The sequence below is a fragment of the Cylas formicarius genome, unplaced genomic scaffold (assembly GCF_029955315.1).
Source record: "Cylas formicarius isolate icCylForm1 unplaced genomic scaffold, icCylForm1.1 PGA_scaffold_6__28_contigs__length_40554024, whole genome shotgun sequence".
NCBI lineage: Eukaryota > Metazoa > Arthropoda > Insecta > Coleoptera > Brentidae > Cylas > Cylas formicarius.
Window position 1 is genome coordinate 32,773,565 of NW_026844347.1, and position 24,679 is coordinate 32,798,243.

The window sequence follows — 24,679 nt, forward strand, 5'->3', positions numbered from 1 at the left end:
GAACTTGTCAAACCACGAAATAGATACTCTACGCAAATAAGCGTTTATTTCCGGGAATGTAATGAGGAAATTTGAACTGAAAAGGCGGTTTTTCGTATTCTGTTATGGTTATTTATTTAGCTGAATGCTATATTTTTTCAAGCTCTACTTTACACTTATTTTGTCAATATTGCGGCAATCCCAAATAGAAACATACTATCCACAAGCAAAGCTGACCTTACTGATGGTGTCTGCCCGGCAGTGCTTAGTATAGCTTAGCAAGCAGTGAAGTAGTAGCAACATAATTCAAAGAGATTTCTTTTCTTTGGTAAACAAAGTGAGAGGCAAGTATCTATATTTTCCATTATGTATGTGATATATTTTGTTGGTTTATTTGCACAACACAAACAGCTTGAGCGGCAGCATAAAAGATACTCAACCGTATGAAAATAGCGAGGAAGGAACTTTTGCCAATTTGTAAATACCCGATGAGAAATATGTGTGTGTAACGCATTCGCAGAATAGGAAGTATATGTCAAGAAAACTTATAATATTGAACCAAATATGCAGAAAACTTGTAAATTTTACCTTTTAGTCGTCTATGCCGATATTTTGGAAAATTGTTTGATTTAGGGTTTTATATAATAGAAAGAATATATTAATAGCAAATTTTATTATTTAAAGCAAATTAACTTCGAAATATAAACGAAATATAAATAAAAAATTTAAATGTATGTTTTGACATTATAATGAATATAAATTGTAAAATTTTATGATAACCATAGTTAAAAGAGATTGTTTCTATTAAAACAAACAATTAAATTAAAATAATAAATAAGATGACTAAATATAAATATAAAATATTTTTTTGAAATTCATTAACGAAAAAATTATTGAATTGACTGAACGTCGCAATTAAGACCAATTTTAGTTAGGAATGCGAAACTGCCTTTCTACTTTTCTAATAAGACAAACAATAAAATAAAAATAATAAATAAGAGGATTAATTGTCATAATTTGCAAAAATACACGAATTCCTAATGTCTTTAGCTTACTTAAAGGTAAAATCAAGACAGATGCTAATTCCGTGACAGCTAGTCTCAAGCCCGTTCTATAAACGTAAAGGCAGCCACACACTGGCATGTATGTGTATGATACAAGAACACCATTGTGCGTTGATATTCCCTAGTGAATGGGCAAAATTTGTCACACATGTGCGTCGTTGAATAGAATTTTGATTCATCAACTCGCAAGCATTGACGTGTATACTACATGTGCGAGATGTGTTCAAAAACTAAGGAGAATTTTGTAATTGGGCAGGCTAAGTACATTCTATTTTTTTTTTGTTATTTTGGTACACATGTCCTTAACATATGTTCACAGTTTCAGTCAGTCTATACTTTTACAGACAGAAGCGTTAGACGTATTTTGTGTGCTCGGCGATTTTCTGGAAATGGAACAGCACGTCAATAACTGATGAATGCGTTAAAGAAGTGAAACAAATGGTGTTGAAATACCGGCGAATCATTATTAGAGGACCGGCTATTGACTTTTGCCATGCAATTTTTCCATCATAGTTGTCCCAATGGAAGCGCCCAAAATCGCCGAAAAAAGCACGTCAAGTTCGATCAAATGTCAAGGTTTTGCTTAGTGTTTTGTTTGATTATCGTGGCGTTGGACAACAATTCATGGATTGTACATTATGGCACCGCTCATCGTTGCTTGTGTCTAACTTTTTGCCCAAAAACTGGATATAACCTCCTGCGACTTTTTACAGTTCCCAAAACTCAAGAAACGCAACGATTGAGAAAATAAAGAAAAAAATGCCTCGAAGAACTGAAGCCTATACCAAAAAGTGTTTACTAAAAGTGCTTCGAAGATTGGAAAAAACGTTTGCACACGCGTATTATATCTGGAGGAATCATTTCGAAGAAGACACTAATTTTGATAAACAAATAAATATTTATTGATAAAACTTAAAAGCCACCTTACACACACAAGCATTTGATAAATATTCAAAACTTGTCTTCACCACTCAAATGTCATACGTGTAGGTCGGGTCAGGTGTGTCAGGTTGTCAAAGGTTTAGCTGTGGCGGAAGTCTGTTTCCACGTCTGTTTATGTTTAAAAATAAATAACAAGCTTTTCTCTTAAAACGTGTTAGCAAAGTTTTATCGGATTATCGTCATTGTAATCCACAACCGTGCAAAAATCCAATTTTCCCTGCTTTAAGTTTACTTTATCATTCACTGTTTTAATAGCTTTAAAAGCCTAGAAACCGTTGGATTCTAATCTTATTAGTGGTCACTGCGGTACGGATTGAAAACTAATTCTATTTCGTTTGTTCCAAAAGTAGTTACTTCCGAATTTCTTCAGAGTTCGATGCATGTGCGACATTGATTTATAATTAACAATTTAGTTTCAGCACGTTTCCCGATTACTCTGTCTCACTATACGGATCGTCATTAATTGTCCGTAAGACAATGAAAAATTAATTTCCTTAAACTACTGCGTACGTAATTGGTTCGTAATTGTTATCTCTCATTCTATATTTAGGGGTTTGAAAGTGCAAACACCTATCCCTCATTGAAACCCAGAAGATCTATTGGGAGTTACTCCATAACTTAACCAATTCTGTTCTCTTTGATCTGGGTTAGTTCTGGTCATGTCATGTCATGTTTGACGGTTAGTAACAGATATGAAGTCATACATTAAGGCTTAAATATATACTTATGCGTGTAACAATTTCTAAAATAATGTAAATAAAATACAAACTTGCTTTTAAAATCACTTTCTCTCTTGAGGTCATTTCACTTCATCGAAATCTAGAGAGTATTAACTTTCGAATTCGATTTTCGACGTATGAGCAACAGTCTATTTTAATCATAGCAACCTGCACCGCATATTTTGACATGACAATTGTTTCGACAACACCGTGTCTTTATCAAATGTAATATATACAAACTCCCTGTTACTATATATACTGAAAAAAGACCATAAAACCTTAATTAATGTTGTTGTGAAAATTTAAGTTCAATAAAAGAGAGGTATTCAAATCTAATTGATCGTTAAGCAATACATTTGAATGGTTCATTTTGTTAATCTCCGTGGCTTCCAATACATTTAATTTTCTACCTTTTGTGGCTGTATATAAAATATCAAAATTGTCGTCAAAAATGTGTTTTTCTGTGTTTAAGTGTGTAGCATAATTAGAATCTGGACTATTGTTTTTAAACGCTCTTTTATATTCGTTAAAGCGTTTCTTGAAGGATCTACCTGTTTGTAAAATATAAAGTTTAGGACGAGATCCGCATTTAAACCTGCAGTCACCTGATTTTTGAGATTTTAGACATTTCGTTTTATTGTTTTTTAAAAATTTTCCTATTGTGTTGTTAGTGCTGAAAGCACATTTTGACTAATGTTTTGAAACTTTTTCACTAGGTTTTCCTAAGTATGTAATTCTTCGTGTTCTGTATTAGGTTTCGAATCAATAGAGTTTACTGTTGTCTGGATTTGTTTTCTATTTATCATTTTATCTGTATTGGACGGATTGTAGTCGTTGTTCAGTGCAATTTGTTTAATGATATTAGGTTCTTTGTTGTAATTTTCTGTTGAGAGTGGCGTATTAAGAAGTCTATCTATGAAAGAGTCTATCTATGAAAGAGTGAAATGCAGCCATTTTCTGTGTATAAGGGTGATTGGAGCTGTTATGTATGACTGTGTCCGTGTGTGAAGGTTTATGATAAATTGAAAAATCTAATTTGTTTTGCGCTTTCGTAATGGTTAAGTCTAAAAAATTAATAGAGTTATCCTGTTCAATCTCCATAGTCCATAGTCCTTTCCAATAAACCAAGCAAAGACATCATCCACTTATCTATACCACCATAGAAAATTTTTATTTAAAGGATGTTCTAGTATGATATTTTCCAAATTATCTATAAAAATCTCGGCTAACAAAGGACTAAGTAGGTTTCCCATAATCAAACCTTTTTTAGAGATGTAAATCTGTCCATTAAATTCAAAATAATTTTAGTCTAAAGGTACTATTAAGCAATCTAATAAATCTTGTTTCACCAATGGGTTAACCTGTTTCCGAGTTAGGGTGAAATCTACAAAATCTATCACATCCATACTGTACTGGGAAATAAGTTTTGTACATCAAAAGACAATAGTTTAATTGTGTTGATTAATTCAAAAGAATTTTTTCTTTTTGAAAGTTTCAAAACATTTGTTAAAATGTGGTTTAAAAATAGCTTCCAGCACTAACAACACAAAAGGAAATTTTTTAAAAAACAATAAAACGAAATGTCCAAAATTTCAAAAATCAGGTGTCTACAGGTTGAAATGCGGATCTTGTCCTAAAATTTATTTTGGACAAACAGGTAGATCCTTCAAGAAAAGCATTAATGAACATAAAAGAGCGTTTAAAAACAATAGTCTAGATTATAATTATGCTACACACTTAAACACAGAGAAACACAATTTTGACGACAATTTTGATATTTTGCATACATAGATTAACAAAATGAGACATTCAAATGTATTGCTTAATGATCAATTAGATTTGAATACCTCTCCTTTATTGAACTTAAATTCTCACAACAACATTAATTAAGGTTTTATGGTTATTTTTCGGTATATATAGCAGCAGGTTGTTTGTAAATATTAAATTTTATAAAGACACGATGTTATCGAAACAATTGTCATGTAAAAATTTATAACTTCGTGAACATCTGAATTTTAGTTCTTATTTATTTTGATAAATGGATTTTCATCAAGTAAAAGCCACCTCAGTTCAACCGCACTCTTTACTTAAACTTCTTGACAAATCACCGCATTTGCATTTTTTAATTTTGGCCGTACATGATCGCCGTGAAACAATCTTGAGAACCGTTTACGGCGAAGTTATAACCTATAGAATTAAGCAACTCGAGATCGATCATTAGATGCTGATAGACTATAAGATTTCCATAGTCTTACGTTTCAAAGAATGCTGCAGAAAGAGTAGATCTGCAAGAAGCAACGTCAATATTAGTCCAACAATAAAGCTAAAACTTTACGACTCTCTTTTTTTCAAACAGCTGATTATGAAATAACCGGAAGCAGTGCAAAATCGTAGGGAATTTCAAAGGAGCAATATTGTTGTTAGAAACTTGGACTTGTTGCCTAAATTCTGGGTTTAATTAAGTTTTTAATTAAACCTGCAGTAACGTGAAATAAAGCAACACGGGACTGCCTGGCGGCAAATCGTGTGACATATACGTACATCACGCTGGCAATGCGAGTCTATGACTACGTTTGTGTCGAGCGTTAATTCGTTTATATACTTTAATCCAGATCCAAATGGGATTGGATTTATGCATTTAGCTATAAGATGATATAGTGGATCTACTTCGGTAAAAATTGATGCGCCGCAGATTGCCGCAGATGCTTTCGTAAAGGTTATGATTTTCCATGCATGTCTCTCTATTTCACCCACTAGCCTGCACTTTACGCCATTTTCTTTCTAAACAGTGATTTCCATACCCTTTACTCGTTTTCCTAGAACATTTAACGAGATCTAGGGTTAATGTAAGAAAATACTGCCCTGAAAATGCCACATCCAGATTTATTGATGATTTGTCATTTGTCTGTTGAATACTTCAAGGTGAAAAACGAGATCTCAAATCTAGCTCATGCACATGTCGAATGGGCATTCTCAAAATTTTGTTTATAATTGCCTTATAAGTTCCTGTATTACCGCCATAGGCAGGACCTCTATATCTCTAGTAGCCATATGGATTTATGTTGTGATTAGTTAAATCCAGAAACGACTGAAGTTTAGGCAATTCTGCAAATATTTAGTAATCCAGAAAAAATATTTATGGGCAAAATTCGCTCAGGTATTGGAGGAGACTGCTCAGGGGTTGTCGACGCCAGCACATATAGGTTGTATTACTTAAAGAAGAAAGCCACTAACTAGGTGGACAGCATTAAGGCTAGAAAAAAATTCAAAGAATTACCAGGCACACTGAGGGACAAAGATGAAAATATTATCGTAAGCAAACTAAAATGGCGGAAATAATGTATAGAGGAAATATTTGCCCACATAAGGCAAGATAGGGTCAAAAATTTTTAAACCCAGAAGAATGACTTCTGTCAATATGTGAGACATTCCGAAAAAGTCACATGCAAGAGAATGCAGCGATCATAGGACCATGAGACGAGATCATCTGACAGAAGTATCTAAATGCTAACCAAAATTTCTTAATCTGTTTTTTAAATTATAACAATTCATTCGTGACATGAGAATAATAAGCAATTTATATTGCAATCAAGGGGCCGTTTTTAGAGGGGGTGACAAGATATCAAACGACGTAAAAATTAAAAGAGAGGTAAGACAGACTCTCTCCTATAGTTTTCAATCTTTACTCAGAGAAAATTGTACAAGTGGCTTTATTTGAAGAAACAGCAGGAGTAGGGGTAAACGGCGACCTGATTAATAATGTTTTCATGACGATACCTTGGTAGTAGTCGCCGGGACCTACAAAGAATGATGAAGAAAATCGCCAATAGCAGTGAAGAAGCTGGTCTAGTACTTAATATTAAATAGACAAAATGCTGTTTATCGGGAAAGCAAATGTCCAGGCAAGGAAGTCGAGAGAGTGAGAGAGTGCAAATACCTGGGTGCTATATAAAACGAGAGCAGTGGACACTGGCATGAAACACGATCTAGAATAAGTCAAATTAGAGCTGCATTTAAAGATATACGGGAAGTATTATTCTCGAGAGATACCTACCCGTTATCCGCAAATGTAAAACCGATTTATAAAAAGGGTGATAAGCTCGATGTTTCAAATTACCGCCCTATCAGCCTAGAGTATATTATATGTAAGGTTCTTGAACGCCTTATAGTAAATCAGCTGTTACCGTTTTTGACCGACTGCCATATTATACCTACATCGTAGCATGGTTTTGTTCCGGGCAGATCTGTCATATCAAATACATTGACATCACTGGACATCATCTCTTGACTCAGGTGATCCGGTGGATATTATTTACCTCGACTTCAGCAAAGCCTTCGACAAAGTGACACATCGACGCTTGTTATTCAAACTTGAAAATGTTGGAGCGGGGGGGGTAAACTGCCAGAGTGTTGGCTATTGCGTGACTGTGATGTTCTGGAAAGAGTGCAACGAGCCGCTAAGCGCTGGCCACTTCAACTTAGTCATACACCTTACGATGACCGTTTCAAAATACTTAGTCTGCCAACATTAATAATAATAATAATAATAATAATAATAATAATAATAAAAACATCAGACTTAAGATCGGATTGGCCAAACATTGACTGAAAAAGACTACTGGATTTCAAAATGTCGATGGCTTAAGTCCTTTAGCTATGAATTGCGTGTTCTCCCACGGTTATTTTGCTATGTAAGTTTCCTTGTATTATTAGTTGTAGCATTTGTACGATTCTGTGCGCATAACGGGATCCAGGTAAATAAGCTTCTTTTGCCAAGAGGAGACGGCATATAAAGAAAAAGAAGGAGTTAAATTGAGAAATATTAACCTTCATAATTTCTGTAAATTTAATTTTATTAAATATGCCATTGTTGTCCTGAGTTTATTCTAGGATCGGTATTTCGAATTTCGATTGCTTTATTCTAATCTCGCTTTTATTCGCTCACAAATTGCACTCAATAATTTGGTAAGTTTCCGACGGCTATAATTGTAACCCAAATGGCTTTTTGACACCACCTGAATAATTGATCCAGTTTCTCCAACGAGAATATCGATTGGAATTATACGGTTTGAGCTCTTTTACCAACAATAAGTTGTATTTAGATGGTTTCAAATTGCTCTCGAATGGTCGTTTACATAACGAGGCAACGTTCATCGAAAGGTAGCAAACAAAAAACTGCCCTCACAAAGGGCCCTGTTCTAATTAAAAGGTTCCGGGTCAAAGGGTCAGTTTAATTTCAGCCGCCAGGGTGTTAGAAAGCAAACATGTGGAAAGAATGCCTCTCATATATGACAATTCGCCGGTCGGGGTAAAACTTTGAAACCTTCTCAATTTTAATTGTAAACTTTTAGGAATGGAAAGAGGATTTCATTCAATGAAAACGGTAAATGCAAAAATGCAGCTGCCGACGTTTCCTAAAAGGACGTTAAAAAATTTGCTCGAATTTTTGCTCATAACTAGCACATTCTGTACAATTTTAAATAAATCTTATTATCTCACATTTTGCCCATCTTCTGGTTCAAGAATTTCTTCGATCGGACACACGGTTCTCGAGTTTTTTGGATATCGGAAAAAAATGGATACTTACTCTTTTTCATGGTCACTTTCCGAGCAAAAACCACAAATAGCCAACAAAATGGCCGTCTTAATATTGAATGAAAATGAAAATTTGAACCTCCTAGCTTGAATCGTTCGAATGTTATCCGACATCAAAGACCTGCCAAAGGTCCATTACGAGGAACAGAGGAAGTAATATAATCTACTCACTGATGTACACACACGGAAATACGATATAGGGTTATTATGTTAAATCAGAAATGTTTTTTGGTCCGGTAAAAATGGCCATTAAAGGTTATTTGGTGACAGCAAATTAGTATCATTCATTGCAGGATTTAATTGAAATTTTTTGTACTTCTATGCTAAGCAAACAAGAAGGTATTATTAATCATTTCTAGCAAATAGACGACGATAATTAAAATACCCAAGCAAATGTTTAAAGTTTGACAACTAGGATGATCCTAAACTTTAACGTGGCAAATCGGAAAGCAGCGATGTGTGTCCTGCTGGTTACGTTTCCCGTTCCCTAAAGTACGATTTAAACTTAGACGGTCTGATAAATTATCATGAGGCAAAATTAAGTACGAGCCTCTGTCGCGGATTCCGACCTGGGTTCAACACTATAAAGCATACATCCTGCGGTGGGGTGAGAGCACACCGTAACCGCATTAAAATTTTAATTTTGTTACGACCCACTCCATTACCCACTTGCTCGCTTCTAACTTGACGTGTTAATGGAAATTTTCTTCAGTCTCGCCATCGAAGAAAACCGCACGAAAAGTAACGAACCGTCTGGTCAATTGGTATTAGATCGATCGAGAGGCGAATTTTCTACTGAATATAATTTAACGCTTTATGAGTTCAATCTATTCAGATTAACACAATACGTGTCCAATAACCCTTTGCCTCAGAAAAAGTTTGAGGCAATACTTTTGAAGAAATCTTTTTAAAAATCTTTTTTTTTCAGAAATTAAGTGGAATATTCAGTCTTTATTAACATTTAATTTACAGCAGATAATTTCTCTCATTGTTCTGCGGTTGAAGGTTTTTTTTAGTTCTCTTCTACTGTAAGAAAGAAACCCTTTTTGTCTCAACAGCTGTTTATTTTAGTTATGTTGTCCCGAGATCGCTTTGATAGATCTTTCTAAACAATAACGACTAAACTCCACAAACAATAATCTTTAATTTAAAGGACTCTAACCATCACTACACGGAGCGGACTGCTATAGCATAACATAACACTTGACTTTACTTCACTTAGTACAATTTTACATATTTCTATGGTCTCAGTTTAATCATCTGTATCTGTATTTGAAGCGAAACGGGTAGCCTACACTTTCTGTACAGAGCACTCAGCTTTATATAGATCCTAGAGACTCTACGTAGCTGATTTCCGTAATGGATGGGTGTGATTAGCCAAGCATGGTTTTACGCCTAAACAAGAGGTTAGGACAAAAGTCAACAACTCAACTGAACTGTTCAACCCCTGAATTGGTGTCTGTCACAGTGCGGAATTATCGATAAAAATATCTGTGGGCATGCTTAGCTTTTCCCTGAACATAGTCAGGTATTGTTCGGCTGCTGTTTATTTCAGTTTAACTCAATACGTTCCTAGCTAGCCAGCAATTTTATATTTTATTCAATTGTTTTAGTTATTGTTCCCGCGAGTTTTCCTTCAGCAGCTTATTAATGACTGACAAAAGTCTTCGGTCCCCTAAAGTTTACTCCAGTAACCCTCCAGGCTAGGTAGTCGGCTGCATGATTTCCTTTGGAATACACATTTCCATTAATCGATCTAATGATGAGTACATTGGCGACTGACTAGGACACGGTGATATTCTAGTGCTATTTCTGACGTGATTAGTTCCGTTATATCAAATCTCCCGTACTATTTAAAAGCCTAGTATGTCGTAAAAGACGATTTTCCAAAAATTAGGATTAAAGTCGTGTAGACGATGATGAAAATAACAGAAAAGAGACTTAAAGGACTAATTAATTTGTAAAAAAAGTAAATAAATGCAATGGCAAAAATAGTAAGTATTTTTTACAAATCAAAAAACATGTAAGTTGACTTTCTTCTCAAAATATTTTATTTTCTTCCTTTATCAAAAATTCAATTCTTGTAAAATTAGCTACCTCGGCCATATACTCACTCACAGGGGCAAAGTAAAATATACCACAGTTAATCCTTCAACGAAAGGTCGAGGGCAGGAGAGATGCTGCTATCAGTAGAACCCCATCTTTGAGATAGTCGCCAACATGTAGGGGATGTTAGGAAGAAGAAGCAGGAAATACACTGCATATTTTGTTTTGGAACCTTCAACAAAAAATATTAACACTGACTAAAAAATATACTCAAGATGTTTGGTGGAGTAATTTTATTCCAGTTGGTTCTTTGGAACTTATACTATGATTAGTCCTGATACGGATATTTGTCATCAGCAAAACTTTTACAAAGATCTTCTATTTTATTTGTGCTTTCATTTTGGAAAATAAATATATAAAGTCCCATTTCGTGGTAAGTTGATTTACTTGATTTTTCAATTATACAGAAATTAGTACAGCTATTTGGGTCTGGTACTTGACCATTGTGGCTATTTTCGAGCAGTTGACTTGAAATGAACCCTTTACACATCATAATTTTCAAAATTCTCCTCTGTTTCGAGCTGCAAATCGTCACCTCTCAGAGCTGGATTTGTTTGCTATCTCAGTTATTTGCCTAAATAAGGCAGTTGGCACTCGTCGTTAGACTTTTGTGTCGGCGGTAATCTTTCTAGTCTTTATTATACTTCTTCTTTTTTAATGCTCTTCATATTTTTGCTTCGCTTTCTTTATTTATAAGACTGGTTATAGCTGTGGTTTCCATCCTGTGTTTAATGCGATTTTCATGTTTAAAATATTTTCATATTCTGTTTATTCTCAATAAATAAATAAATATAACAAAGAAATTAATAATTAATTTATTTCTAGTGTGTGCAAAGTTATTGTTTCTAGAAATTCTCGGCAGATTTCATCTTTATGGCCAATATCGGTCAATTTGTAATTTGAGCGATATAGTTGACCATTAGACCATAAATATAAACTGCGTCATCGAAAAGTTACCAGTGTAGCTGCATGTTTTACCACATCGATTGCGGTTACTATTTACAAACCAGCATTTCGTTTGGTCGGACAAAAATATCGGAACGATTACTGAGGCCGGCATCGCATGGACACTATTCAGTTAAAATCTAATTATAGGTTTATCAGTTTTCTAAAATTAATACCTTTGTTTCGGGCATACTGCAGCAGATTTAATCTTTGGCACTAGTTAATTAAGTGACTCTTTGTTACGTTAAATTGTCGTGGTTGCACGGCCTCTATTGTTTTTCAGTTTGAATTTTCGAAATAACAATAAAATCGTTACACTAATTTTAATATCGCTGCTGCCCCTGACGCTTAATCGTAATAATAAAGTAAGGAATACTTGAAAGTAGCAAAAAAAAGCATTTGGAAATGGAAGACTACTTATTTCGAAAAATGAGCTAAAAACACAGATATGGCCTGCATACCGCCATGTCTTTAATGTCATACTCAACAATATGGTATTGGTAGAAGACCCATAGATATTGCTTTCGGTGCTTTTTCTAACCTTTAGAGGGCCGTAAGTAATGCTATTCTGACTCGCACTGCATTTGTGTCATGGGTGGTAAGCTGCAAATTTGCCAGACATGTCTTTGTCACTCGACCCATGCCTGCGTTAGCAACTAGCTGAGTAAGTTTTTAAAGAAACGTCCAAAGGCTGCTCTAATTCTTTTTACAAAACTTCATCTAAAACCAAAATTATGGAAAGGCTACGTCGATGATACTTTTGTTAATTGGCCTCATGGTCAAGAAACCCTAGTAGATTTTCTCAGACATTTAAACTCTATACACCCTAACATACGTTTTACCATTGAGTTGGGAACTAATAATGACCTTTCATTCTTAGATATTCTTATCGATAGAAAATCAGACCTAGCATTGGGTCATTGTGTTTACAGTAACCTACGCGCACGGACAGATATCTTATGCATGGTCACATCACCATCCGGCCCAAAACTCATCGGTTATCAACTCTCTTGTTTAGAGAGCCGTAAAATTATCTCAGCCCGAGTCACTGAACCCAGAATTAAAACATCTTACCTCTGCTCTTCTCTCTAATAATTCTTGCATGTAATCAATTCCTCTACCAACGAAAAATCCGAGAGTCTATAGTAATCTATAAACAACCTAACAATCGTAACCGCGACTCAGGTCTTGATCTGTCACCAATATGGTAATCAGTCTTCCGAGACAGTGTTTGTACCCTTCATTTAGCTCCGCCCCCTCAAACAATATATAAACAGGTACAGAGTAATATGCGAGAGCCAGTTTCAGTCTAGCTCTGAAGAAACCAATAGGATAATTGGCGAAACGTCAGCAAGTTCGAGTCAGAAAAACCGACGCAGGAGGAATCCAAAAATCTTGTAAAATGTGTAACTAGCTTAGTAATTTCACAAAAGGTTTCTGATTCTATCATGAATTTGTGCCCTTCGTATAGATTTGTCCGGGTTTATTATTTATCGTCTGTCTCATCAACTAAGCCGATTAAGATTAATAGCCGAAAAATACACCTTGAAAACTGACTCAAAGGATTTTGGCCGTATTCAGACGGGGGCGGTTTCCTTGATATAAATAAATTAGAACCGAAGGGTCATTATGTAGCATTTGCCCTTGCTAAAACGCCTATGACTAATTTATCGAGTCCCGAGGACACTGAGCTTTTATTCGCCCTAACAACAAACTGAAATGGTGTGGGCCGGGCGTTTCTCAAGGAAATTTCCTTCTTTCTCTTTTTATGTGCTGTTGATGCTTTTACGCATCAGGCGGGACTATTTTTCTCTATTCTTTTTCGTGTCTTTAGCTCACCGAATTGCGTATAAATTCTCACCTTTCGGTTTTAATTGATTAATCAAAATCGATCAAGCGATCAAATTTATTGTAAAGTTGAACTGCATTGAGTACGATGTCAAACAATACCCGTTCCTGTTTTATAAGTTGTCGATAAACTATAAATATTAAATTTATGGATCGTAAAAATGTTGTCAATAATTTAAATGATTAAATATTCTAGCGGAAATATATGGATATAACATACATCCAGGGTATTTCGAGATTCAGTGCAAATATTTAAAGGATATGAGACCGTTTTTAAAGCCACTTGCGTAAACCGAATAAAAAAACAATTATGTTGAGTTCTGGTTTTGGACCCTGTAATAATGTATTGATTCAAAAATGACCTCAACTTTACATTGTCGGAGATTCATTGATACAATTAAATAACATCATTTATGGAGATATAAAATCATCTTAATTTTTTTGCTATATCTTTGATGCCACAAATCGTTTGGTAAGGCTTTCCTAATCGGTAAAAGCAATTTTCTGCAAAAAAAGGTAGTCAAGAAATATTGGAAAATTTGACAATTTCCAAGCTTTTCATTAATTATTATTTAAAAAGTGAAATAAATGGAAGCGGATTATTCGAATCAAGCTCAAAGGAACATTTTTATTATTTATGGATTCAAATGTAGCGCACGTTCCACGAGATGGGTCCTGACTTGCCACCCACGATTCTGTGAAAGTTTATACGAATTGAAAATAGCTTCGGTAATTACCGTTCAAAGCTCAATGTCGAAAGTCGATTACCCAAGCCCGTTACTGGACAGGCCATAACATAAATACCTATTTTTACATTTATCCACGAGTTAAAATACGATAAACCGAAACAAGACTTTCACTAAACTCAAGGTTTTATTCAAAGAATTCTTCACACTTATAGCATGCGACTATGTAAATTCATAAATGGACAGGAATTAAACCAAGAGGATGAAATACTAACAATAACTTTTGCGCCCCCACCCAAGAAGATCCAACGTTTTAATGAAAGTCTTTTGGACGGATGAAGATAAGTTTAAGTTAAAATTTAGTTTTTGCGTTTTAGACTCCTTAAGAACGATGGTTTAGAAAATCTGATTGCTTCGAAGCCGAGATCACCCGACCTCATGCTGCCAGATTTCTCACCTGTAGGATACGTTGAAACAGAAAGTCCAGAATGCAATACAGATAGTAACCAATAAAGAACTACTGTGAAGATTATTCACCTGCATTAGCGAATTAAATTTTAATAAAGATGTCAAAAAATAAAAATAAATAAATAGGTCAAAATGATTACATGATTAGAGAAAATTGGTCTTACTTCGAAATTTAGTTATAGGAAGATTACCAAATGAAATGGATTTTAATTCTATATCAGATGGTTAGTTGCTATTGAAGGGATTAAATTTGTAAAAGGCAGTAAAATCATGATGATCAACGGATGATATTTATACAATGCGATACTGAGAACATTGTAGATCGATAGATCAGAGTAAAAAACATAAGTAACCAAATTTTCAACAAATTTCAACCAAAACGTCTAATGTTCTATGGACTGTGAGACACCTTGTAAATTATACGTGTATTATTTTTCTAGTATATAGAATGAGAAGGCACAGCAAAGACTTATGCGAAAAGTCCATGTAAATGGCTACATTAACTAATAACAGTAAATAATCAACGCATTGAACAGGTGAAAACGTAGGCATATCTTGGAACCACCATTAACTCCAACTGGGATCAGACAAGAGATGTGCGTTCAACAGTTTAGGCCGCTCGAGTTGCATTTAAAAAAACGGAAAAAGTATTTTCTAGTACACACATTTCTCTACAATTAAAAATAGGATTCGTTAGATGTGTTTTCCAGAAGAAAAGTTTTCGAAATAATCATTTACCCCAAATTCGTTTGAATCACCCTGTACAATGGCAATCCCGTCCACAATGTGTGACGATAAAAGGTTGATGCCATAAAATTGTTCTACTGTTCAGAACAAACTACAGAGGAACCGTTTTCTTAAAAATACGGTACACCAAATGGGGAAATGTTCATTATAAATGGCGAGAAACTGCTTCAATTTTCTTTAGATCGCGTGCCGGTTCAATTTAACCAAACAATTGAGTTTTTCAATTGGAACAGCTGAGTTAAAATGACAAGTTTTGTTTTTGTTGCTAGCGCTCGTTTTCCAATGCAATTTCCTGAAAGCTTAAAAATAATAAGCGTGGTAGTTTTTTCGGCATACGGGGGGTTTCCCAAAAGAACCGGAACACTCAAATATTTCAACATTTTCAGAAATGTTATGTACGTTGGCTACGAATAGTGGCGGATGCCATAAACATTTTTTTCTACTCCCGTCTGTAAAATGCCTAATTACACAGCGATCTAGCGTGTGGGAAGCGTCTCTTTACCACGCTAGTTGCGTTTCCCACGGATCCTAGCCACTACGAACATGTACGAGATATTACGGCACGGGTTTGGGAGCAATCGGATGCTTTTGGTAATATTTCCCACGCCTTGAATTTTGACGTTTGCCAATTTTGACGATCATGCCAGTGAATGTATTCGTGTTGTTTTGCTAAAATGTACCAAACACTTAACGGTCGTAGAAAAATATAGTACGCAGCACGTTCGGTAAACTTTTTAACTCACTCGTTTATTAAACACTCGCTCCGCTCGTGTCAAATAAACTCGTGAGTCAAATGCCGTTTACCGCACTTGTTGCATAATACACTCTTGCAATGTTTACATTTTTTTCTATGGGTCTTTTCCATCTGTCACCTTCAAATTACTATGACACTCATAGTATAAAAGTATAATCAGTTTACCTTAATGAATATGGCAAATTACCTTTTCCTTAAAAAAATCACGAAAGTGTAATATTTGTAAAGATGATGGCGATATGACAATAAAAGTTAATTTATTAGAAAATGTTGAGCAAATGCTATTAATAATGCCTAAAAATTGAAAAAATTAATAATAATAATAATAATAATAATAATAATAATAACAATAATAATAATAATGTTTATAATTCCAAATTATAGTATATACACCACCAGTTATAAAAAGCTATACAAAGGGATAATGGGCCTTGATGAAGCTTTCTTCCCATAGGAGGGTGCTGTCAAAGTCAAGTAAACTTATAACTAAGAAATGATACATATTACATTTCATACATTCGATAATTGAAGTTTACCTTATGTAGAGGACAGTATGAACTACAGGATAAAAAGAAATAGGAATGAAAAACGAAAGAAGACTATAGGGCAACAGGAAAAGAGAAAAGAAAAGAATAAATTGTATCAGCAAAATTAAAAAATTATAGTATTAAAGTGTCACACACAAGCGACCTAGTTTTTTGTACTATTCCCCAATCTGAGTTTTATATGTTTCGTTAACTCTTCTCAAATATTATTATTTCAGAATAACAGGGCTACACATTTCGATGGGTTCATTTGAAAACGGTGTCTATCACATATTTTTACATTTAGATAATTTTTTGCAGAACTGGGAAACAGATATACCCAATCATTCACTGATCAAGCGCGCTCAAGACGCCAATTTGAGTGTTTCCTGTGCTTTAGTCACGGGAGCGAGCAGATGTATTTCGTAGATAAATCATGTTATTACCTTTGTCAGTTGACAAGGATTTCTAATAAAATTATTTCTTATTTATTAATTATAAAGTCTTGTTGATTAACCCAGAAGTATACAATGTATTATCAAATATTTTTTTGTAATAAGCCGAACAAACAATGGTTAAAATACAAGTAGGTAGAACGAATTCTGTGTTCGGTCTCTCCGGCAAAAAAATATAGAACAATTGAAAGCATGCAGCGATACCGATCAAGCATCAACCGTTGGCCAAATAGCTTCAGAGTTGGGTTCATAGGCAATGAATGAAGGAAACATGACTACCATCTAAAACAATTGCTGTTACGTATGCCTTCCAACTATAAAGAAAATACCGTTTGATAACTTTGCATAAACTAGAAAAAGCTTTTGCATTTTTCAAATAAAAAAAATGCCTTCGGCGCCATTCAGCACAATAAAATGATATCAACCCTACAGGCTAGTTGACAAAGATATTAGGCTGATTTTGCATCTGTACTGGAACCGAACAGTATAGTTTTCCCTACCCTCTTCAACGTTTTTTCTTGAAACATATTCAGAGAATCCCGAAGTGATAAAAAAGGAATTATAATTGCAGGAGAAACAGGTAATAATATACGATATGCCGACGATACCGTAATTATAGCATAAAATGTTGAAGACCTGCCAAACTTAGTAAACAGAATCAATGAAGCTTGTAAGAACTGGGGGCTATCTATTAACATAAATAAGACTAAATATATTATTGTGAGTAAAGTAGATGTTGGCCAGAGCCTATTACTTTTAAACTGAGAACCGTTCGACAGAGTTTAAATATCTCGGCTGCTGGATTGATCAAGATATAGATCTTTCATATGAAATAAGATGCCCCATAGAACAAGCAAAAAAAAAAATGCATTTCAAAATTTCAGGAAGTTCAAACAAAACATCAAAACAAGAGATCGCTTCTTATGTATGCATGCGAAACATGGACGCTTAATAAAGAAATGCTCAATAAGATCGAAGCAATTGAAATGTGGACATACAGGAGAATGCTTAAATTATCCTGGATCACAAGAACTTCTGAAAATTATCAAGCGACGAAAAATTGAATAACTAGACCATATAATTGGGTTCACCTTCTTCGATTTATAATGGAAAATAGAAAGAAAAAAGTGAATTGGGCGTAAGAGACCTGCATGGCTATGAAACCTGAGACAATGGACATGTAGCACAAGATCGGGAAAGGTATATATATATATATATATATATATATATATATATATATATATATATATATATATATATATATATATATATATATATATATATATATATATATATATATATATATATATATATATATATATATATATATATATATATATATATATATATATATATATATATATATATATATATATATATATATATAGAAATTAGTTTAGCTTGACTTAAACTGGCTCGCATTTTACTCTGTACCTGCTTATATATTGTTTGAGGAGGGCGGAGCTAATTGAAGAGCATAAACACCGTTTCGGATGACTGATTCCCAAATTGGTGACAGGTAGAGACCTGAGTCGTGGTTAAGACTGTAGGGTTGTTTATAGACTCTCGGATTTTTCTTTGGTAGAAGAACTGATTACATGCAAGAATTTTAGTTTTGTCGAATAAAATTTTATTTTCGGTTTCATGAGTGTGGTCGGCAACAGGTACAGAGTAAAATTCGAGCCAGTTTCAGTCAAGCTCTGAAGAAGCCAACCGGATGATTGGCGAAACGTCAGCAAATTCGACTCACCAAAACCCGACGCATGAGGAATCCAGAAGTTTTGTAAAAAGAAATTTTAATACTGGTAGAGTGAGCTAACTTTACTAGTTACTATTACAATTGCGGCAAAAGTACATTTACCTTTAAATTATAACGTGAAAGCGACGCATTAGCCAAAAACATTAAACCAATTAATGTCTTTCACATTAGCGAATGTTTTTCCATTGATCCCAAGCTATATACAACTTTTAGTATATTTTCCGCATGTTAAATGCGGTTTGCGACGTATCCATTAGAGGAAATTAAATTAAATGGGGCCAGTTAGGTTATTAACTAGGTTGGAGACGTTCGTTCGATTCCGGTTACCGTTCGATACGGACGTCAAAAACAAACACGTCACAGCACTTACCGGTTTTAACCAGCTTGAATGTGACGGCATTATGGGCCTTGAGGTGTTCGTTGTACGACGGATGAATCAGGTCCTTGAGGGCAGATTCGTTACTCGCCATTCTACACCCTTTCTCGTCGTTGTCGGGAAACTGTGCCCTTTTCCTTTGATGCGCCGGCTTCACCAACAAAATTTCAATTAGTTCGGTAAACACACGATGGGGATATAATAATAATAAGGATAAAGTTTTTTTTAAAACTGAATTTCATTTTACAGTCCCTGTAAATTAACAAAAGTAAAACAAAAACTATTCTAGAAACAAACAAAACAAAAAACAAAAAAATCCGTGAGATAAGTATACCAGTAGATTAATCGCCTCGACTCAACAACTCAATAGTCTTTTTGGAAAAATAAAATAAGAAACGAAAAATAGAGCGAATCATTAAAAATTAAAAAAAGAAAAATTTCAATGCAGTGCAAATGAAATAAAAACAAAAAGGCGGACAGATCTAAAAGTTTTATTATCATTACTTTAAATATTTCCAAAAGGGTTATCAATTTTTGAAACTTTAATTCATTAGTTTTGTATAATCATTGAAAAATAAAAAAAATAATTAAAGATAACAATATATTTTATTCATTTGTCATTCGCCATATTGATGACATTATTGCCAACGGGTCATATTTGCCACCTTTCTTTTCAACATAAAATTTCTTTACTGAAACCTAATATAATTCTAAATTAACATGAAAATATTTCAAAATGTCTGTCTTTTCTTTGTATAAATTATTGCTAAGGTTAAGAGGAAATGTTTTAGTCTTTGTAGCCTACTCGGTGCAAATGGAAGTAAGAAATTCTTATTGTTTTAATGGTTCTCCATCAGATACTCCTAATATACCATAGGCTATGAGCCACTCTGTTTTATGAACTGTCATTACTCGTGTTATTATTGAAATAGTGTCCAAATTGCGTTCCATTCCTCCACGTCTTCCTTTGTGTATTTCATTAAATATTTTTGTTTGTATTAGTAGAACCATTTTGATTTAGATTCGATAGAAAAAATATATTTCAGATAAAAAAAATAGTTTGAAAAAAAAACCAACACATACAAAAACCTTACTTTGTTTTTTTTTTTTGTTTTTCAAAATGGGCTAGGAATACGGAGCCCTGTTTCTTTTTAAGTTTCTCTCAAAAATCCTCGCTACATTTAGAAACAAAAAAACAACTTAAGAAAAGTTCCCAAATTTAATTTTAAAGTGAAAAAACTTGATCAAAAATTGAGAAATTAAATCAATCGAATAAGAAAAGTCGAATAGATTTTAATACTGATGTAGATACTATTATATATATCAAGACATGTGTATACAGTTTTCGTACAAATTTAATTTATAAAATAACCGGAAATGTTCCGAATTGTAATTTTATTAAGAATTGCACTCTATCATCTGAAGCACACTAAGAATTCCCGTCAGCCGTAACGAGTTTCGGTTGAAAGTTATGGAATGTTCGCGGAACCTTTATATTATTATATAAAATGGACTTTAAAGTTCGCTCGGGTGCCGCTATCGGCGCCATTTAAACCGTCAAATACGCGACATGATCATTTTTAACTTTGGCTTGGAAAAGCAAACCCCTAATGTTTCTAAACGACAACAATAGAAACAATTCTTTCTGACGGTGACGGTGACTTTATTATTCGAGAGATTGCAGAAAACTTTTTCGATTTTACTGATTAGTTTAACTTGCGAAGTAGATGTTAATATACTTTTTTCAAAACGTCTGGATTCCTCCTGCGTCAGTTTTTTTCTGAGTCGAACTAGCTAACATTTCGCCAATCATCCTGTTGGTTTCTTCCGAGCTTTATTCTATCAGTTTCAGTCAAGCTCTGAAGAAGCCAACGGAATGATTGGCGTATCATCAGCAAGTTCAACTCAGTAGTAGTAGTCTGTGGAAGTTTCTTTGAAAAATTAACAAGCCGACTGAAACTGGTAAGATTACTCTGACACTGGCCTTTTTGTTATGTTGTAGAGACCATAACGTTATCCCCGACATTCTCAAAACTCCATTGGCTTATAAAATTCTTCGAAAATCTAGTTTCGCTAAACTTCGGGAAAGAATTCATCATACCCGTAAGGAAATAGACCAAATCAATAACACTTTTGTTCATATAATTATAAATAGTAGCAGAAGGTTAGTTTGCAATTATTATATTTTTAATTTAGACGCTTCTAGGTAAATTATTTTTGCAAATTCCTGGTTTCGTTTTAAGTGTTTTAATACATTTAATTAATTGAAATTATGAAAACTAAAATTAATTTATGCATAGTGCCCAATAAGATTCAACAAGATCAAGAATATTAGAAAAAAAAATATTTTCAAGTTTCATTCAAACTAATATTGTTCAATATGTATCGAATTAATTCTACAACAGGAAATTGTAACTGAAAAGCATGATACAGATCTCCATGGGATAAAACGTAGTAATTTTATGAATGAATCTCAATATAAGGGCACAAATAAACAAGATAAACAAGATTTGCTATATTCTCGAATTACCAAATCCTGCCACCCATGATTCAGTTGTCCTAATACTTCGTCTAGTTCATAAATTCATTCTATTATTCTTTTTTACCAAATACCATTAGTTCAATCCTTCCAATTATCGAGAAAAAGTGACTCTGCTGTGTTTCTATTTTTTTTTCTAAGGGTTCGAAGCACCTATTCACTATTTTGTATCGTATCTTTCTCTAAGTCAGTTTCAAAAAGTTGGATATTCCCCAAAGAGTCACAATATAACCTAATTAAACCGTGGGATTAGTGTGTTGTTCGGAACAAGTGTTTGGGTCTTATCTTGTGAGCATATCGAAACTGTCTAGCAGAAAAACACTCTAAGTAAATTTGATATATTTGATGAAACTTTTCCGATCGTTTTGCTAATCAAGTAGAAAAATGTGCGTTGGCTAACTTTTGGGGCTGGTGAAAGTACGAGAAATGCCCCTTTTTATCTAATTTACTAAAATAAGTATGTCTTGTGTTGTATAGTATTTCACTTCTTATAAATTTAATTATTCACGTGTGGTAGCAGGATATTTGCTTATAGATATGAAATAGCAAAAAGAAAAGTAATATTAATGAGTACAATGAAATATTTAGTGTACGAATGTGCTGAAAACCAAAGTATTAAACTTTCCGAATTATTAACTAACAGATTGGGAACCACGGTAGGTAATATATACCACCTCGATTATATAATGTTAATTATCAAGGCAAATATTATTCAAGTAAATGGTCGGATCTAAGGGCACTTAAGAAACGGGAGATGCCTTAATGTTAAACAAACATTGGAGACTCGAAGGACACAAAATTTATAATTGTGCAGTTCTAAAATTAAAACATAAAGTCCAAGTTTGTAATGTTTTAATTTATTAATTATTTTGCTTATAACAGCTGAATTAATATAATTAAAAATTAGTTTGTATTCTGAATAGTGAATATTTATAAGAAATTGAAAGCCGAAATTTTTATGTAAATATTCGTAACTTTTAAGCAAAACCATACTCTTATAGGTGTTTTTCTTTGCTTTGCTAATACCCTAAATATACAGAGTGTTTCTAATAAGTATCCGATAATTAAAGGGGCTGTTCCTTCAAGTTTAAAAGACCTAAAAGTCTGCCAGCAAGTTTTTCCTTTTCGAGGATATTAAAGTTTTTACATTTTATCAAGTTGAGTACCACATGTTTTAAGCATTAATAAATAATTTAAAATAATAAAAAATTAATTAAAACAGAAAAATCTATGTATTTTTTAAGTAAACCTCATCAAATTCACGATGTCGCTAGAATTTTCATTTTGATGTTTTGTAACTAAAATTAGTTTTATTCAAGTCAAATTCCGAAAATCTAAGTTAAATACCAAAAAAAATTAGTAAGAACCATTAAAATATCTCTTGTTGGTCTTTCCTTTTGTTCAAATTTCGATTTTCGTGAACCGTTCCTCATATGATATTTTTGCTTGAAAATATTTGAAGAGTGAGCTTGTGAAATATCGGACCTATTAAAGACCGGTATATACCAGGTGACACAATAAAGTGGGAACACTTTATAACTTTTAAACGCTTCGAGATAGGGATTTGAAATTTGGAAGGGTTAATATAGGCTGATTGTGCAATTTTTTGACAGTATGTAGTCAATAGTTGCACTTCGGATTTGAGCAGAAACCTATTTTTTTTGCATTTTTGGATTCAGGATTTCACTCTACGTAGGATAGGATGGGTTTTCTCACTTTTTTAGTCTTTTTTAAATTCTTATTTAATTTTCGAAAATTGTGTCATAAATACCTGAATATGGGAAAAATTGTAAATGAAACTTTTTTTTATTTGTCTAATGGCAAATAACTTTTAATGTAATGAACTATAATTTTTTTAAGGTAACCTAGTTTTTTCAAATAGCACCTTAATCGGAACAAAAACTTTTTAAAACGGGTACTTTTTTTGCAACATTTTCACACCAAAATTTTTAAAATCCGTTAAAAAATAAACTCACAGGAAAGAAAAAACCAGATAAGTAAATACATTTTTATAAAAACAAAATATCACTTAGGTGGCTTTGCTTCTATTCATTATTAATTGTCAAGTCGGTAAGATTAAAAATGTAGAAGAAACTCTCGACAAGCTTTTTTGGAAAGAAAAAAAGCAGATTAATATTTAAAGAAAAATCAAGGGAGAGTCTCTTCTCAGATTCAACGATTAGAATTTTTTGTTGAAAGTGTTTTATTATAGTAAGTAGTTGATATGCTTTGGGAATACGAGGATGCAGTCAAAAACTAATGTAAGTATTGCATGTATACCTACGTCATAAGCGACCAGCACTTTTTACCGGAAACTCAGAAGAACAGGAGAATAGAAATATTTTTTTTTCAAATCTGACATTTCATAATAATTCAGAATAACACAATATTTTGAAGATCTGTTAGAAAATAAAACCTCAGCCATGTCGGTAGAATCGATCTGAAAGTGGTATATCAACGTGTGTTATTGCAAAACAAGTTTTACATTGACACAAGATATCACATTCATTAATTTTAGAACTGGAGTTTTGTATTTATTTGAATTAAATACGTACGATTGATATTTACTTAATATCCAATTTATTTTAAGATGAAACTTTCATAGAATGTTTTCAAAATGTCCTCTTTCCTGTATACGACACTCCCTGACTCTAAAAATTACATTCGCTCCAACCCTTTCCTAACATTTCTGGAGTTATACTATTAAATGCAGCCGATATTCTCCGCTGTTATCCTTGTAGGTCGAACGCTGGAGTGACATAAACACGTAATCCAAAAAAAAATCTAACGGTATCAAGTCGGGTGAGCGTGGGTGCCAACTAACTGCACCGTGTGTTGAGATTAGTCTATCCCCCATAAACATCACGTAGGTGTTCAGTGACATCGCTAAAATTATGGGGAGGCTGAAAATACATATTTAGTGTCAAGGCAAGAGGTAAATCACCTAACGAGTCTTCAATTTCATATCTTAGGAATTGTAAATATTTGTTCACCAGTTAAGTCACCATGAAACAAAGAGATGTCTATTTCTAATAAAACTTCTCTTAGCGACTTAGCTGGATTTACGTGGATGTATCCCACAACATTGATTTCCATTTATTCACTTGTAACAAAATTTTCATGTCGATTATTTTGTGGATTTCTCATTTTCAAATCCAGCTTTCTACAGAAAG

At 33.6% G+C, this 24,679-nt stretch overlaps 1 protein-coding gene across 10 annotated transcripts in view; it reads right to left on the reverse strand.

The window, feature by feature from the left end:
* LOC132703706 (guanine nucleotide exchange factor VAV3) overlaps positions 1 to 24,679 on the reverse strand; it is a 176,937-nt gene that overhangs the window by 120,665 nt on the left and 31,593 nt on the right. For all 10 annotated transcript variants that reach the window (XM_060673124.1, XM_060673128.1, XM_060673127.1 and 7 more), the window contains exon 2: positions 18,962 to 19,118. In XM_060673124.1, coding sequence (XP_060529107.1) covers positions 18,962 to 19,061 — 100 coding nt within the window. In that variant the 5' untranslated portion in view covers positions 19,062 to 19,118. The remainder of the gene's footprint in view (positions 1 to 18,961; positions 19,119 to 24,679) is intronic.